At 40.9% G+C, this 17,656-nt stretch overlaps 1 protein-coding gene across 4 annotated transcripts in view; it reads right to left on the bottom strand.

Moving 5' to 3' along the window:
- The window catches only part of PCBP2 (poly(rC) binding protein 2), a 31,267-nt gene extending 13,891 nt beyond the window's left edge, over positions 1–17,376 (bottom strand). For all 4 annotated transcript variants that reach the window (XR_010084474.1, XM_063428460.1, XM_063428459.1 and 1 more), the window contains exons 1-9: positions 17,093–17,376; positions 8,963–9,128; positions 7,676–7,732; positions 7,432–7,548; positions 7,205–7,336; positions 6,982–7,110; positions 5,114–5,188; positions 642–683; positions 250–325 (exon numbers count right to left, since the gene is read on the bottom strand). Coding sequence is in view for 3 of the 4 variants with exons in the window: in XM_063428460.1 (XP_063284530.1) it covers positions 250–325; positions 642–683; positions 5,114–5,188; positions 6,982–7,110; positions 7,205–7,336; positions 7,432–7,548; positions 7,676–7,732; positions 8,963–9,031 (697 nt within the window). In the remaining variant the exon portion in view is untranslated. The remainder of the gene's footprint in view (positions 1–249; positions 326–641; positions 684–5,113; positions 5,189–6,981; positions 7,111–7,204; positions 7,337–7,431; positions 7,549–7,675; positions 7,733–8,962; positions 9,129–17,092) is intronic.
- Between the last annotated feature and the right edge of the window lie 280 nt (positions 17,377–17,656).

Here is a 17,656-nt window from a genome sequence, read left to right on the forward strand (position 1 = left end):
TATTCCTGACCATATAGTGCTCTTAAATCTGGATGACACGTGCCAAAGGTTGCCAACCCCTGCTACAGGAGATCTAAAAAGACATTTAACAGGGAGAGAAAATTCATTTTCTACACAAGATTTTAGGACTCCCTTATTAGGTTCTATAATTTGCCGGTTTGGGGGGGGGGGGGGGGGAATCGGCAATTGTAGGTTTTGGAACATAAGAAACTACAACTAAGCAGGACAAACTTTAAAAATACACCTTACCACTGAATCCGGTGTTGCCACTGTGAGACATAGGAAAGTGAGACTGTTGCATTGCCAGCTGGTGCAACTTGGTCAGCTGCAGAATAAAATTTAAGTAAAAGTCAGATATGGTAAACAGTGCACTGTAAAATACAAAGTTTAAGAGAAGTAGATCAATAATAGGATGACATTCTAAAGGATTGTTTTAAGGAAAAAAAAAAAAACACAACTGGATAATTATACTAACATATGGATTATCTGACAAATCTCTAAAAAAAAAATTGCTGTGGCCAAAGCTAAAGACAGCTAGACAGAAAAGATGGTGGTTAAAGGTTGAAACAGGCAAGGACATGAGAAGTTAATGTGGGCAGTGCTCACTTTCACCAACAGACAAGTGCAAAGAGCAAACTTACATCAGGCTGAGGAATGGCATACTGTCCTTGAATGGTGTAGGCCTATAAAAAAAAAAAAAAAAGGAGGAAAGGGAGTACTATTAAAACTAAGTGGCAGCCAGCTAGCTGTGTTTGAGTGACAGCCAAGCATAGATACTGCTAAACATCCAGACAGCGGCAAGCCGAAAACGTTTCAACCACGGAGGAACAGTGATTTGTGCAAAATTCAGATCTCTTGAAAATTTGTGCAGTAAGAACACCAAAACACCACACGCACACAAAATTTAAAGTCTACTCCTTTTATTTCTATACCAATTTAACTCTTCCGAGCAAATTTCTGTAAGATTACTTTTCCTGGTTTTTAATGCGCTTTTCAGCTTTCTACATACATTGTGCTTTTTTGGGAAACGGACAGTTTGAGCAGCATTTAGGAGATAATCCCATTCTTTTTAATAGGATAGTTTTGTTTTTTATTTCTCTTTATGCTTTTCAGTAGCATTATGATTTCCACAAGTTAACAGATCAAATGATTATTAAATACAGGCATGCAAGTTCACTTTAATTGAAGGCCTCCCCCTATGGGTAAGATATATCGAAGCGATACGGTTAATACATTACAAAGCACTGTTGCATGTCCACAGCTACACGTGTGCTACGTCATTGTAACATCCACCTCTGGCAACAATGGAATTCTGATTGATGGGTCCTGCTTGAAAACACTTTACCAATAAGGCTCAGTGGGCTGGAATTTGAATGAGCCATTCAGCTTCTATACTTATGTAGCTAGCACTGGTGTAGATAATGTATGCACTCTAGTTGCTGTGCAGGAAGTTAGGACAACTGCATATAGCAGTGTCCTTCAAGGCCAGTCAATTATTGGCAGAGGTCTGACAGCAAGAACACACTTTAGATAGCACTTCCCCAGTTGTCAAATTTTGCTAGATTATTATATAGATATAGTTTTATGGCTTACATTATGCAATGTTATGCACACCATGACACAGTAATAACTTAATAGTGCATTTTACCCCCTAAAATAAACATTAAAATTCCACTACATCATGAATAATGTTAACATCTTGCTCATATTACACACAGGGCTATAAACTGCGGATGTTAAACAGAACACTTCAAAAACTTCTTTTGGGAACAGATTGAAAGGATGGTATAAAAGGCCACCAATTAAAAACCTATAGGTACTTGGGTCACTTCATCTCTAGGAACTTGTCTGAGTGCCATGCCTCCCATCCTTAAACCCTGCAATGATAACACTGTACAGTAAAAAATAAATGAAAAGGAAATGTTTTCAGATATAGTGTTAAGTGCCACTACTGGCGGTTTCACAGAAAGCCACTAGAAGCATTTGAGGAATGAAACTATTTGAATCAGATGGTCTCAGACAGACCACAATGTTGCACTCTAGTATCCCAATGTCTTCCTATGGCACAGCATTGGATTGTCTGAGATCATGATCTCAGACAAAGAGGCAGGAACAGCGCTGAGAGGGAGAAAACATGATTTAAAAAGTACTTTTATTCCCTCCCTGCAGGTGGGGATCAGTCACCTAAATGGCCACAAGGATACTAAAGCGTCAGGAATACACGTGTTTAAGAGGTAAATCCAGTGCCATAAAGGGCTCATTTTGCATAATGCCCCATTAAGGAAAAGAAAATCTCTCAAAGTGTTACCAGTGTAGATTAGGACTTGGTAAAAGTGGTCATTTGGCCAGTTAATATTTGTAATAACTAGGAACCATCCGAACAAAAAGCATTAAGCAAATATTCTTACTTGAAGCTTGTTACATTGCATATGATCTGTGACAAATACCTTAATAGCATATAGTTCGCACTACATAAACTGTCAGGTGGAAGCCACCCACTAATCAAAAACAAGAATGTTAATACTTTACACCCATAAAACTCAATACATAAGGGTCAAACAGCAAGATAAATACATCAGGACCTACCCCATGGAGATCCACAGCATCTAGGGAGACCCCCCCTGTGTGGGACCTTCGCCCCTCCCACAGGTCAGTCTCACATGCGTGCCCTCCGGGCTGGCGTGAAACCTGTTGAACAAAGCGAAAATGGGATTCAGTCATCTCTGATAAAAGTAAAAGCCTCAGTCCTCATTGGTTAAAATGTAACCCCACCATCACATACTCTGATGTCCGACACTAGAACAGCTGTAGGTCATGATGCTCAGTCAGATAGAAGGCTGACAGAGCATCATGGGAACTTTAACCTACACAACTATATTGTTAAAGGACAGACACCAGAGTTTCAAACCATGGGAAAGGAGAGTAGTCACAGATCCAAAATGAGACCACTGGCCAAAGCTCTTCCTTCACCAACACTTTCCCTTGTTTCTATATGGGGGGGGCATGCTTTGCTCAATTAAACCTTAAGACATAGCCAATTCAGGATTATAACTTAATTTCAAGCATAATCTGGAAGGCACTGAAAGTGTATAAAAATCTACAAGAAACCCATACAAGCAATGCCATAAATGTATAGCTTAATGTGTTCTGTAAAAATAAAGAAAGTTATTAGTTTACATTAATGAGGCTTCACCGCATGGACTCAGACTCTTTTCCAAGATAATTATGGCTTAAAATCTAAACGTTGTTACAAACGTTTTTAAAAGTTAAAATCCATATACCAGAAGGGGGAGGGGTGGAGGAATTCTTTCAAAAATAAATTTTAAAAAAGTGACAAAATGTAACAAAACAGAAGTGCATCAAATGGGTATTTCTGGGAATTGAATGGCAAAATTAAAATATGAGAATTTCATATTCTATAGAATACAAAAGTAAATAATAAAAAAACTAAGTCAGATTACACAATCACAGCATTCAGGCATCTGAGCTATTAAAAATAAAATCCAGAAAATTCTGTCTCTAGTATTCTGTTGGTCAATTCCTAAGACAAGATACCTGAAGAATACACAGGCATTTGTTTTCTGCAAACTAAAGTATCCTTCATTTGGACCCTGCCAGGAAAAGACAAAGAAAAAAAAAAAAAGGTTTCACCAGTGCCCATTTAACATTGGGGTCCAAATGAGGAATCCTTGGTCTGCAAAGTTATCTGTCCTTGCTACAATTATCCTATTTTTTAAGAACTAAGACTACATTGCAAACTTTTTGACTAGAACACCAAGTTTATATAATTCTTTGGCGCCTATATTTATTATATATATATTTTTTTGAATAAAATTAAGTAATTCCGCTATGCATTTTCTTCTTTACCCTGAGATATCAATAGGTTGTTGTGTTACTTTCGGTTTGAAACAGTGATCATCTTTTGACAAAGACTAATTGCACTTGGTTAAACTACAACCTTTCTACTGTGTGCGCACACACACTTTTGGTTTTATGGGATGGAGCCGTTCTAGTGCCAGGAGGTGTACTATGAGATTAAGGCACTATATTTACCCCATATCTTTGCAGATACACATGATTTATGGCTGAAATTAAACACTCCTACAAAACAGAAGGGACAATTTTACACGGGAGTTTCAATTTTAGATCTCAGAAACTGTTGTGCATTGCTTGCCAATAGGGTCATGTGGAAATCATTGTAAGATGAAAGATTCAATTAGAAAAAAAAAAAAATAATCCTACAAATAAAACCAAACATTGAGCGGGACAGTCATTTGTTCCATGGAATTAAAGCATTACAAAACGAGTCTCACAGCAAGCTCATAAAGGGAGGACTCACTACAGTTCCAGAACAAAAACGGTATTGAAGACTGGTTTTATTCCAGAGTAGATGTATTCAGCCAGTCACATTTCCTGCTTTAGTCAAGTATTTAACTTATTTCCCATTCAGTTGTGGTGGGCTCATTGAGCACCAAGTTAACTCATTTTGGATCCATGATTGTAACCCATGGTAAAATAAAATGAAGACTGTAAGGCAGGCACTTCCATCAGAGACACTTACACTTTGTTCAAAAAGATGCATCACTGCTAGAATTAAGAAACAATTGTAGAAAGTGACTAAGAAGGGTGCAAAATAAAATGTAAAAACAAAAATTGCATTTATGTGTATAATATTTACACATGCATCCAGTGGAAAGCCAAGCAGCTACGCTTCCTCAGAAGGATTTTCATAGTGGCCACTTGCAAAATAAAAAAACAAAAAAAAAAGCTTTTAATGTCTTGGGGGCTCATATTAAATCAAATGTGCACCCACCAAGCTTTTAAAAATCATGACATCTGGTTTCTGTATTAGATATGGTGTAAACATTCACAATATGCAAAATTGTAAGAGCTTGTATTGTAGTCCATAAATCAAATGATACAATGTAATGGTCATTGAATTCCACCTGACAGAATTTAAAATTTACAGCTTACTCCTTTTCAAAACATCATTGATATTTGAATACTAGAGAAAGGCTTTGTCACAGATCCCGTGCAAGCCACGCAAACTGCTGATATTAAGGCGGAGATAAAACATGCAGGAAAATCTGAGTGCAGATCTAAGTATTCTTACCTGACCACCTGCAAAAATAACCGGAGAGCTGGAAGGCTTAGGTCGATATGGGATGGTAACTCCTTTTGGAGGAGACTAGTCAATGTAAGGAAGTTAAGGGAAAAGAAGAAAAAAAAAAAATGTAAACAAGGCGGTAGTGTGTGATACAGTTATAAACAAGCCACACTCAATAGACATTAAAATAAATACTTGTAAAAACCCTACAGTATTAGATGAGGGAACCACTATAATCCCAACTTTTCTGCCTAACAGAGAAATGAGTGATCACCATTTACAATGACTTCAAAGTTAAGTGCCAAGTATTTTAGCTTAAAATGAGCGTACACAGTAGACTGCACTACTAGCAGGCATAAACTAATCATTTGGCAGACTGGCAACATTGCATGTTAGGTCCCTGTGGGATCTCAGCCTATAGGTCCAATGGTTCCTGGATTACTCAGTAGTCTTGCCTTTGGTTATTGGTCAATGCTTACAAAGCAACTTTCTATGCCTGATACAGACATTAGCAAGTGTTCTATGGCCCAAGAAGGTGATCCTGACAGCAAGAAACACAATCACAGCTTGCCAGCCAAGCTGACTATCAGGAAATAAAGCATCTAGTAAGAATTTCTCATCAGTCTGGGCTTTCCATTAAAGGGTTCTCTCAGACGTCTATTCAGAAAACAGCAAAACGTATGCTGTAGCCATAGCTCAGATTGGGGGACATTTATGAAAGGGTCAGATTCGTTCCTGTTCACCCAAGTCTAGGCTTCCATTCATGGGATGCTATGCAGTATAAAGTAGGTAGGGCACAGGAAAGTCTTCAGTTCAATAGCTAAATTTCTTTTGGTGCTTCTATATTACCCTCCTGCAGTCTCACTGAGCAAGCTGTTATTTAGGAGTTAAATCTCCTTGGGAATGGGGTGTTTAATTTCCAATAGGACAATAGAGCACAGTATGTTTTCTGCTGTTAGTTGAACTTTAAAAATCACACACCAGAGGCTCCTGCAAGCTCTTAGAGGAGAAATTATGAATGTAAAACATACTTTGTAATAAAAGGACGTTTAAACATTAGTCCCCGCTCTAATGAGTAGCTCAGTTTTGGTGCCACAGACAGACAATCACTTTAATACATGGTTCCACTGGATAAATTGGCTTTCTGAAATGTCAGCAACCTCTGGGGAAGAAGGGAATGTGTGTTAGCGCGCACAGATTCCATTCAGGTATGCACGGGATATCCTGGGACATAATGCCTCACCTGAGCTGCTCTCAATGTCCATATATCCACATTCCCGGCTCCTTTTCCCCTCCGTGCCCTGTGCCATTTGGTGCTTTACACAACCTTACACTGATCCAAGTCTTATTGCCAGCTATGTTACTCTATCACAATCTTTGCCCGGTCCTTCCCTTAGGTGTTCTTCCTCATTCATGGAGCTTTTTGGAAAATATTGTTCAGGCAGCCTAACTCATGCTACAAACTGTCCAATACTGCTGTTGGACACTGAACTCTGATCCATGTTGTTGAGCTGTGGTTTCTTCCCATTTACATGCCTCACATTTTGAATTTACCAATACACATTTAATAGTGTGGAGATTGTGGTTTTATTTTTGTATACAGATATACATACTGTACTATTGGTCAATAAAAGCAGAAAGTTATAAAAAAAAATTATATAAATTAAAAACATGGGTGTCACCGTCAGGTCAAGTAAGAGGCTTGAGACTGCAGGGACAAAGCCTATAAGCCAGACAGTCTATACATTTAATAAAATATTTGTATTACACATATGAACAAGTCACTTACTTTCCAGTAATGTAAAGGCTCAGAATCTTTTCAATTACTTTGTTCAGAAAATTAGGAACCTCAAACCTGTACTATCAAGTCTCACCTCCAGCATGACAACGCATATCTGCTTGACACATTCAATGATGGACTGAGGAATGCCAGCTATAGTGATTGCACGCTCTGTTGAGTTGGGAAGCATATCTCCAGCCACTTGGACCTGAGCCCCTGTGCTCTGATGGCAAGGGAAGAACAAATGAAAAGTCAATCCAGCATTTCAGTTCAAGAGACTTCCCAAAAGTGTAAAATCCACAGGCAGAAATACATACCTCTCTAATCTCTTTAATTTTACAACCGCCTTTCCCAATTAGGGAGCCACACTGACTAGCAGGAACCACAAGACGCAGCGTCACAGGTGGTTTGCTGGATGCAGTACTATTTGTCATAGAGCTGCTAATATCCTACAAAATGGAAAAGAAACAGAAGTAAATGGCTTATCAAGTAAATATTACAAGTCTGACTGACAACACATATATACATACACAAGAAAACTCACTTCTTCCAGTTTTTCAATGATCATAGAGAATGCTTTGAAGATGGCGTTTGTAGGTCCCGCAAGAGTGATAATTCGTTCAGGGCAATTACCTTCTGAGATGTTTATCCGGGCCCCACTCTGAAAAGAAAAATAGATCTAGGAGAACGGACACTTGTTTCTTTAACATTTAGGCAACACACTGGAAGAGGTGGAAAACACAAAATCAATGTTGCCTTATCACATTCACTAGAAGGGTTAAACCTACCTCCTCACGCATCTTTTTCACAGATTCTCCTTTCTTTCCAATTATACTTCCAACCTCCTACAAAGATGAAGATTTAAAAAAATAATTTTTAACCTTTAAAAATCAAAGAAATTGCATTTAGTTGCCATGCATAAGACATTAATCCATTTCAGCAGTTTCTAACTAGATTTCATTCATCTGATCTATTAATTTTGAAATGATGCAGAAAGATGTCCTAGATATGCAAAGCATTACAGCTATACTGGTTATCGCACTAGGAGTGCCTTCGAACCATAAGTAGTCAAACCATTTTAGATAGTTGACAATTTACTTGTGCCACCCAGCTGCATTTGGTCTTTAGGTGAATAAGCTGGAGAGAACTTTTTTTACATTTTAAAATACCTCTGATTAGAAGATATACCCCCCCAGTGGAAGAAAAACAAAACAAAAAAAAAAAACAAAAAAAAAAAAACACATTATTCCATTGGGGGTATCCTCTAAAAACAGCTTGCAAAAGCTGCAGATCTCATCAGAAGCCAAATTTCGTGACTGTCCAATCAGACTTCCCAATGCAGCTCAATAAGAAGTCTTTGCAATGCAGGTGTTCTGGAGGCACTCTTCATACAAAGCATTTCAGCATCTCTATGGTGAACATTCAGTAAACTTCAGTCTTTAAAGTAGGGATCGACCGATATGGATTTTTTTAGAGCCGATACTGATTATCTGTGAACTTTCAGGCCGACAGCTCCCCGTCTAACTCTCGCGGGCCTGCGTAACCCGTGGCAATGCTCTGACGGCCATGGGACTCGAGATTTAGACAGGGGAGCTGCTGGGAAGGCATGCAAGAGCTTGCTGCGGGCCCAGCGCTCCTGGTACGTATTATCAGCAATATCGGTATTTCTATAGGCAGATACCAATCTTGTCGACGATACAGAATATCGTCCAGACCAATAATCGGTCGATCCCTACTTTAAAGTCCCTCTAGTAGCAAGGAGAGGGAGTCATTAGAAGCAGTCTTGAACAAAAGCGGTACCAACACTGCCTTTTCATAAAAGGACAGGCTCTATGCCCACGAGCAATTCCATTAAACTATAGTGGTTCTGGTGCCAATAGTGCTCCTTTAGTCTTTGAAAGAAATTGTTGTATATGCAGTCTATTGAAACACAGAATGTCCCACTCATTTGCCAAAGACAAAGCTAAATTAGTGCTGCAGCAAAATAAGCAAGTTGCACTCTGCCTCAAGGTTCCTTAAACATAAAGCAGCTTGCCTTTAAAGTGTTCCATTGGCCACTTGGATTGAGCACTTACCTTGCCATGCATGAGCAGCCTGATTGTCAACGTAACATTTAATCCTCCTTCAATAACACCAGTGTCCATGGTGAGAAGAGTTCTTGCAGGTCAAGGTAATACGCAGAAGATGTACAAAGTAGTCAGATCTTTGGTCACAGGATAAGACGAGACTAGAACACACAAACTGTAAATGAAATACCAAATTCCACAAATAAATTACTCTAGTGTGACAATCAGCACCAACATACCCTGCAGTGCTCAACAAGTATACAGTGGTGACAAATCACCAAGTAATGTGGATTGATAGAAGAGGGCCATGCTAGAAAGAATTTACATTCCAAGAACAAATTATTCGGGCTTATCCAAGGGAACACTTTTAGATGTTGCTCTTGCACTAAAGTCGGGAGATATGGAACATTTATTAACCCCTTAAGGACACATGACATGTCTGACATGTCATGATTCCCTTTTATTCCAGAAGTTTGGTCCTTAAGGGGTTAAAGACAGGCATGTGACCTGTGGGTAGTTAGACATCTACAATCCTAGGTAAAGTTTTCTGGCAAATCCTTGCTGATCAAATTGCTAAACTTGGATGTGCCTACACACCTAAAAGAGTTTTCCTAGAATTCAACATGCTATCCAATGTACACCCCAGGCAGGACATTTTTCTAATCAAAAAGGCTAGACTTGGTATAGTAGTAAGGAGAAGGAGCGGGGGGGAAAAAACCTTTTTTTTAGTAAGCATACCCCCAATGAAAACATGCATTAAAAGGAGCCCTGTAGTGCCAGGAAAATAGTTGTTTTCCTGGCACAAAAGGGTTATTAAGTCCCCCCTCCCGCTGGGCTGAAGAGGTTAAAACCCCTTTAGCCACTTACCTTAATCCAGTGCCGTGCTCCGGCACTGGTGACCAAGTGCGCACAGCTGCAGGGTTAGAACTACGGGGGGCCTGGCACTCAAACTACTTCATTAAACTGAAGTGGTCTGGGTGCCTATAGTGGTCCTTTAATTATCCATTTTTCATTGTGGATAAATGTAAAAACCGCTTACAAAAGCTGCAGTCTTTGTGAACCTTCCCATTATTTATAAAGCACCAACAAATTCCAGAGCACTATACCCCTTCTAACCCAGCCCAGACTTTTGGGCTTTACAATGAGACTTCCCAATGCATAAGAAGTCCTTGCAAGACGAGCTCTAAGCAACTGCCTGCCACTTGATAGGCAAATGCCCAGAGCTCCTGCCACACTATTCTCTTCACTCAGCATTTCAGCAAGCCAAAGTGCATTACGAGTTTCAAGCACTCTTAAAATGCCATAATTAGGGATCGACAGATAATCAGTCTGGCCAATATTCTGTATTTTTGGCAATATCAGCCAACAGAGATACAGATATTGCTGAAAATACATACCAGAACTGCCAGGCCCATTACAAGCCCGGCGGTCTATGGGGGGCCCGCAGCAAGCGCTTACTTAACTTCCCAGCAGCTCCCAATGCAAATATTGCGAGTACTGCAGATTTACACAGGGGAGCTGCTGGGAAGGTAAGTTAGCGCTTGCTGTGGGCCCCCACTGCACAGTCCATGCCACATCCCCCCCTGCCCTAGCCAGGTAACAAGCAGGGATGAGGGACCAAAAAAATGTTTGACATAAAAAATGCCCCCTCCCCCCTAAATTCCATACCTAAAGAAACACTACATTATATAAACACTACACAAACACTGCATTCACTATACACAAACACTGTAGTGGGTACGTATATACTAAATGCAAAGTGTGTGTTTGTATAGTGAATGTAGCGTGTGTTAAGTGAATGCAGTGTAGTGTGTGCGTATATACTAAATGCAAACAGTGCATTCACTTTACACACCGGCATTCGTTATATAAACACTACACAAACACAGCTCCGTCTAAACACACTGCATCCACTACACACAGCATGTATATTTTGTGCATTTACCTTTAGAAATAGTTTATTTTTTTCAAAATGGTAAATGTACAGAACATCAGTAAGTCATCGGCTATCGGCCTAAAAGTTCAGATTATCGGCTCTAACATTTTTTACACATTTTTTTTTTTTTAAATCAGTATCGGTCAATCCCCAATTATAATGCAGCATTATTTAAAACGACACTATCGATGCGTACGGTGTGTTGACACGTTTTCTCTAAAACTATAAGGGAGTTTACTCACTAGACCCCAAGTCATTGTGAATTATAAAAACCGCAAAGTTTAGGCTTATGGCAAAGCTATCACTAAAGCGTTACAAGTTTTGAGAGAGAGAGAGAGAGAGAGAGAGAGAGAGAGAGAGAGAGAGAGAGAGAGATATTTTCTTTATTATTCACGCAATTCTAGATACAGAGAATAAGCCACTCGTTATAAAAATGTCACCATCCTCTGGCCAGCAGTATGGCAGAAGTGTGAGGAAGCATATTACCGTAACTTACAGACAGGGAATAGCCCAAGAAGTTAAGGAAACTGCAGAATTACAAGTGTAACATTCAGTAGAGAAGGTTCATGCTAGATGCTGGCTTTAACCCCTTAAGGACACATGACATGCCTCATCCCTCACGATTCCCTTTTATTCCTGAAGTTTGGTCCTTAAGGGGTTAAAGGGACACCACCAGCACCATAATGGTGGAAGAGGACATCAAACTTGCTAATCCCAGAGCAATTTAGGAGCATTATGTGCACTGGCTGACCCGAGTACCCATCAGCCTGCTGTAGCTAGCACATCCCTGGTCAGGCATTCCCCACCCACCTTATGAGCAGACCAGACATGCTTATCGTAAACAGCCCCTTATAGAAATCAACCTGCACATCTTGCTTCCAATTTGAATGTCAATAACAGAAGCAATATTAAAATATAAAAAAAAAAAAAAAAAAACTATGCATTTAGAGAAGATGCAGACTTAACACTTGATAGTCAAACACTAGTGTTGGGAATACAAAGCTGTGGCAATGAGCGGGTTAAACAATCCATTAAACACTCACCTTATTCCAGCGCCAAGCTCCCTCATCATCAGCATGAGCGGGAACCCAATACACATTCCTTGGGATGGAGGGGGGGTTGCAACACACTGGACGTCCTCATGCAAAGTGTAAGGATGCCCAGCGTCATTTCACAGAGTTAAACGGCATGAAAAGCCAGTCAACCCTTTAATGTAAACAAGCAATGTTTTACATTGAAGGGTTAAGGAGACAAGGACACTGCACCCAGACTACAAAGATGAAGTGGTCTGGGTGCCAGTAGTGTCCCTTTAAATTTTCCCAGATACATCTGTACAGTTTAAAGGACTATGAAAGTCAACCAGACCACTTAATCTCAATGAATATGTCTGGGGCAGTGGTCCTCCATTTTAACCCTTCATGGAATATTTACCCTGAAGGGTTAAAAACTTGTCTGGTGGCTGTCATGTTTTGCACTAGAGGCGCTTCCACTGCAATAGTCAAGTGAACTTTGTCATATGATGTTGCAGCTCAAACTAACCATTTAATTCACTTCTTTCCTACTAGCAGCATTTCCAGGTTGCTAAAAAAAACTGCCAGAGATGGACTAACAGCAAAGTTCATTATCTTTGTATGTACAAACAAGCACCATGACCCCATCAAATCAAAGTGATCATAGTGCTATTAAGTGGTGGCTCCTACTTTTCATTCAGTGTGTTGGGCTTTTTCTCCCTCAGATTTACTTTTTTTCTGTAAACCGCACATAAAAATATTAAAAAAATAAAAAATAAAAGGTGTAAACTCAAATCCACCTTAATCCTATAAGTACATCATGCCAAACACCACTTTCAGTCCACTACCACAAGTGGAGAGACAAAATTGAATCCTCCAACATAAGCAATGCTATTTTAAAAACAGATATTTTTGGGGACTTAAACCAGAAATTATTCTTTTGGTCAGAGACTAAAATTTCCTATTGCGATAATTCTGGCCTACAATCTGCAATTCCAAATAAGTTTTTATTTTACTTTATAACCTATTTTCTTAACAAAACCCAAGATATATTGCAAGATTTTTTTACGATAGGACTTCTCAGTTTATATTTGGTCCATGGACAACACAAATGCTCCTCAAGAATTATGATAATAGACTTAAAGAGGAACTGTCACGTCACATGTTTTCTTATATCTTATGTGTGTGCTTTCAGGACACCAACAGGTGAGTCTATAATTATCAGCAAGGAGTTAGTGGGTTATTTATATCACCTTTTACTACAGGGCCGTTGAAGGCTTCAATCTGATTGGTTGACGAACGTTCTAAGGTAAGCATTATTTTCAGGGAGCGCACGGCTAAGGTAGTTCGACAGGTCTTGATGGCATTACAGTTGCGCAAGAAATTAGTCCTACATACAAGAGCGTTTTAATGTAAAAAATTTGACAAACATCTTATTTATCACACAATAACCACTTCAGTGTTTAGAAGTTTATATGGTATTTGAAGCGGGAGATGCGGCCGGTCTCCCAACCCCGAAATCCTGCAGGGCTCTGTCCATTTTCAATATTAAGCTTCATTAACCAGGAGCCAACATCAGTAGGGTACTCTTGCACATCCACAAAAGTACAACACTGATGTCTACAAGAGATCCCATGAGAGCTTCCATAAAAGGTTTCACGATGCAAGAAAATACTTTATTTCACAGCCACTGCCTGTGAAGGCTGGGGGAAGTGACAAAACCCTGATGGATCTAGCTCAGTCTTTTGTCAAGGCACACACTTACTAAAAGCCAAAGTAGCCTCTACTTTGTCTTGTTTCTTTATGGCTTATGAACTTCAATGAAGCCCAAGAGTCGTTATGAGTTTCCTAAACAGATTTTATTTTTAGGAAATGCTTAAGTTTTCTATTCAGCGTGACAGAGGACACATGACATGCCAGTTTCATTTAAAGGACCACTCTAGGCACCCAGACGACTTCAGCTTAATGAAGTGGTCTGGGTGCCAGGTACCTCTAGGATTAACCCTTTTTTTATAAACATAGCAGTTTCAGAGAAACTGCTATGTTTATAATGAGGGTTAATCCAGCCTCCAAATCCTCTAGTGGCTGAAAATCACAGTGAGAGCACGCAAGCGTCCATAGGAAAGCATTGTAAATGCTTTCCTATGCGACCGGCTGAATGCGAGCGCGGCTCCTGCCGCGCATGCGCATTCAGCCGATGACGTCGCGATCAAGATGGAGAGGAGGAGGAAAGCTCCCCGCCCGGCGCTGGAAAAAGAGGTAAGTTTAACCCCTTCCTCTCTCCAGAGCCCGGCGGGAGGGGGTCCCTGAGGGTGGGGGCACCCTCAGGGTACTCTAGTGCCAGGAAAACGAGTATGTTTTCCTGGCACTAGAGTGGTCCTTTAATGTGGCTCAGTCACAAACTTATCTTTCTACTATCATTTCATCTTTCAGAATTTGTTTTAGTCTTCTCTTCATTTCTGATCTAGTCCTCTTTAAATCCCGACAAAGTGGGGACTGCCATGTGTCTTTTTAAAATGCCAATCTTGACATGGTAAATTAAAGGACCACTATAGGCACCCAGACAACTTCAGCTTTATGAAGTGTTCTGGGTGCCAAGTCCATCTAGGGTTAACCCTGCCTGCTGTAAACATAGCAGTTTCAGAGAAACTGCTATGTTTACATTAGGGTTAATCCAGCCTCTAGTGCCCGTCTCATTGACAGCCGCTAGAGGCGCTTCGCACTGTGAGAAGACACCAGAGTCCATAGAGCCCGGCGGGAGGGGGACCTATTAACACTATAGTGCCAGGAAAACGAATGTTTTCCTGGCACTATAGTGGTCCTTTAAGTTTGCTTTAGGCCCCACCCTTCTCACATTTGTCAAGCATAGAAAAACAAAAAAAAAATATAAGACAAAATAGTCCCTACTTTGTTATGTTTTAAAGAACTAGATCAGAAACAAAAAGATTCTGAAAGAGGAAGATGAAACAATAGGAGAAATGTTTAAGGTGACCGCCACATTCCAGTTAACACCACACCAGGAAAGAATCAAATGGTGTCTCAGCCGATATGTAGTGAAAGGAACAGGGCAACTTTAATAAGTGTTGGAAGCAAAGTAATGACAAAGGAGGAACAAAATTGTAAAACAAACGAACATTTGAGTTTTAAGGGGGAATTTTTTTTTTTTTTTTTTTTTAGAGAAACTCAAAAGGTAAAAGTGCCTGAGCAACACTTTTGTTGGGAATTCATATTTTACAATGACGACCAAATTAGACACATGTAAGCATGTTAGCCAGAAGTTTACCAGTTCAGCTATTTCAGCCATTAATTTCAAATGTAATATCAATTCCCAACAGTTTAGTGAATAACCCTGTAAGAAGTATACTGTGCAAATACATTGACTTACAAACCCAAATCAATTTATCAGGGCTGCAAATTTTTAATTTATTTGCTACTTGCCAAGCCTAAAATTTACCCCACACTGTATGCTCACCGAGTGTGTAAATGCCAGGACTACAATTTTCATTTGCCAATGCTTATTAGCAAGTGGAAGTGTTGAGCCCTGAACCCATGTTATAAGGAAGTATTTTAACAGTAAATTAACACTATTAAAAGATCACTATAGTCTCTGGAAAACAAAGCTGTTTTCCTGACACTATAGTGCCCTGAGGGTGCCCCCACACGTGGCATTGGAGTTAAAACCCCTTCAGCAGCTTACCTTATTCCAGCGTCTGTGACCTCTCCTCCCAGTCTGACGTCAGGTCCCCCGTCAGTGGAGTCGAATGCATTCAGTGTCCATAGGAAAGCATTTCTCAATGCTTTCCCATGGACGCTCTGTGCGATGGATGCAAAATTTGCATCCAGCATCGCAGATGCGCCTCTAGTGGCTGTCCGGAAGACAGCCACTAGAGGCTGGATTACCCCCAAATGTAAACATAGCAGTTTCTTATGTTTGCATCTGAAGGGTTAAAACCTGAGGGACCTGGCACCCAGACCACTTCATTGAGCTGAAGTGGTCTGGGTGACTATAGTGTCCCTTTAACATGTGTATAGTGCCAACAGATTTCGCAACACTTTTCTTGCTGTAGTGAATTCCATCAGAAACATTTTAATGCACAAACATACTGGCATAGGCAATAGAAGATAGCCTGCAAGTCAAAATACCGGACGTTATAAAAAGCACGAACTGATGTCTACTTCCATATCAACTTACTATCTTGGACTTGCTACTAACATCTGACTCAAGACAAAGAATACTGGAGCAACACACAATATTAGGCAGATATGAACTCTGTTTTGCTCTATTAAATAATTCCATTTTAACAGATCGGGGGGGGGGGGGGGGGGCATAAGGGGAGAAAACATTAAGTGTTCATCCAAGTAGGCTTTTTTAGGTCGTTTGGAATAAAAAAAAAAATTGCAAAAAAAGGGGGGGTTGGCAACATAATCCACTTCTGCTTATCTTAGATACCAACATAGCATCCTTGGCCAAAAATATGAGTCTACAAAGCCTGTTAATATAAATTGTGGTGTGAGGATATGCTTATGCCAGAAAAGCAACAAAAATAAAAACAAACGGATTAGACGCAAGTGTTAAACATGCAAAGAAAAAAATATTTTTTATATAAATATAAATAATGCACACAATATATTACTTTTTTTTTTAATGGCTCATGTTGCCATGGTAATAAGATCACTAAAATAAGCGAAATAAGCTGCATTATTCTTAAAGAGAACATTCAAAGGTCATTGGGAACATCCACAATTTCTCTATGATTATTTTTTTTGGTTTCCATCAAGCCAGGTGCTGAAATGTGCCCTTTAAACAGCCCACCATGTCCCGCACAGTAATGCATGCAGGGCAGCCCAGTCACCTTCCAGGGGCAGGGCATGGCCGAGGTGCCCGCACTCAGGGGCGTGTGATAGCCACATGGAGCTGCCATGGAGGAGGAGGAGGAGAGCTCCATTCAGCGAGGTGCTCCATATTTATCATCGCTGGGAGCGTGCTCGTCACGTGGCCAGGCTCCATCCCAGTGAGGAGGGGGTTAACGGGCTGCCATGACCGACTCACATGGTGGGAGCACCCAATACAATGAGCTCGGGCCTAGCCAGCTGCGGCAATAAACAAAGCCTGACTGACCGGGGGCCGGTACCGGACAGCGCGGGCCGGATGGGCGGGACACAGACACACGGAGCAGGTTGACCGCCGCTTACCTGCCAAGTTACAAAGGACGACAGATGACCGCCGTGAGGAGCGAGGGCGGGAAACACCGAGTGATCGGGGAGAGAGAGACGGGGAAGGGAGGAGGAGAAAGGGGGGAGGAAAAACAAGGGAGGAATGGGGAGGAAGGAGCGATCCGGAGGCGAGAGGCCCCGGGGAGGGAGGGAAGGAGAGAGCCGGGCGGGCGAGGAATGGCGACGGCGGGAGGGGCTGGCGGGAGCTGCGGCTTCTGCTGCTGCCTCTGCTGGTCTGGGAGGGGAGAGGAGGCGCTGGCCGCTATCAACCCGCCCTCACCGGAAGTCAAAGCCGGAACCACTGGCCGCCAGGGGGCGCTCTGAGAGAGAGAGACTGAGCGCGGGGGGGGGTCATTTTTTATATATATATATATATATATATATATATATATGTGTATGTAGAGTGTATAACAGGCGCCTTATTATAGACTATGGGAGACATAGAAATGGGGCTCCCTCAACGGCCGATCGACTGCCACTCCCAGCACGCTGAGCATGCCGGGACTTGTGTACCAGCCGCTGAGGGTCGCACTAAGAATCCGA

Source organism: Pelobates fuscus, chromosome 1 (genome assembly GCF_036172605.1).
Source record: "Pelobates fuscus isolate aPelFus1 chromosome 1, aPelFus1.pri, whole genome shotgun sequence".
Lineage (NCBI taxonomy): Eukaryota > Metazoa > Chordata > Amphibia > Anura > Pelobatidae > Pelobates > Pelobates fuscus.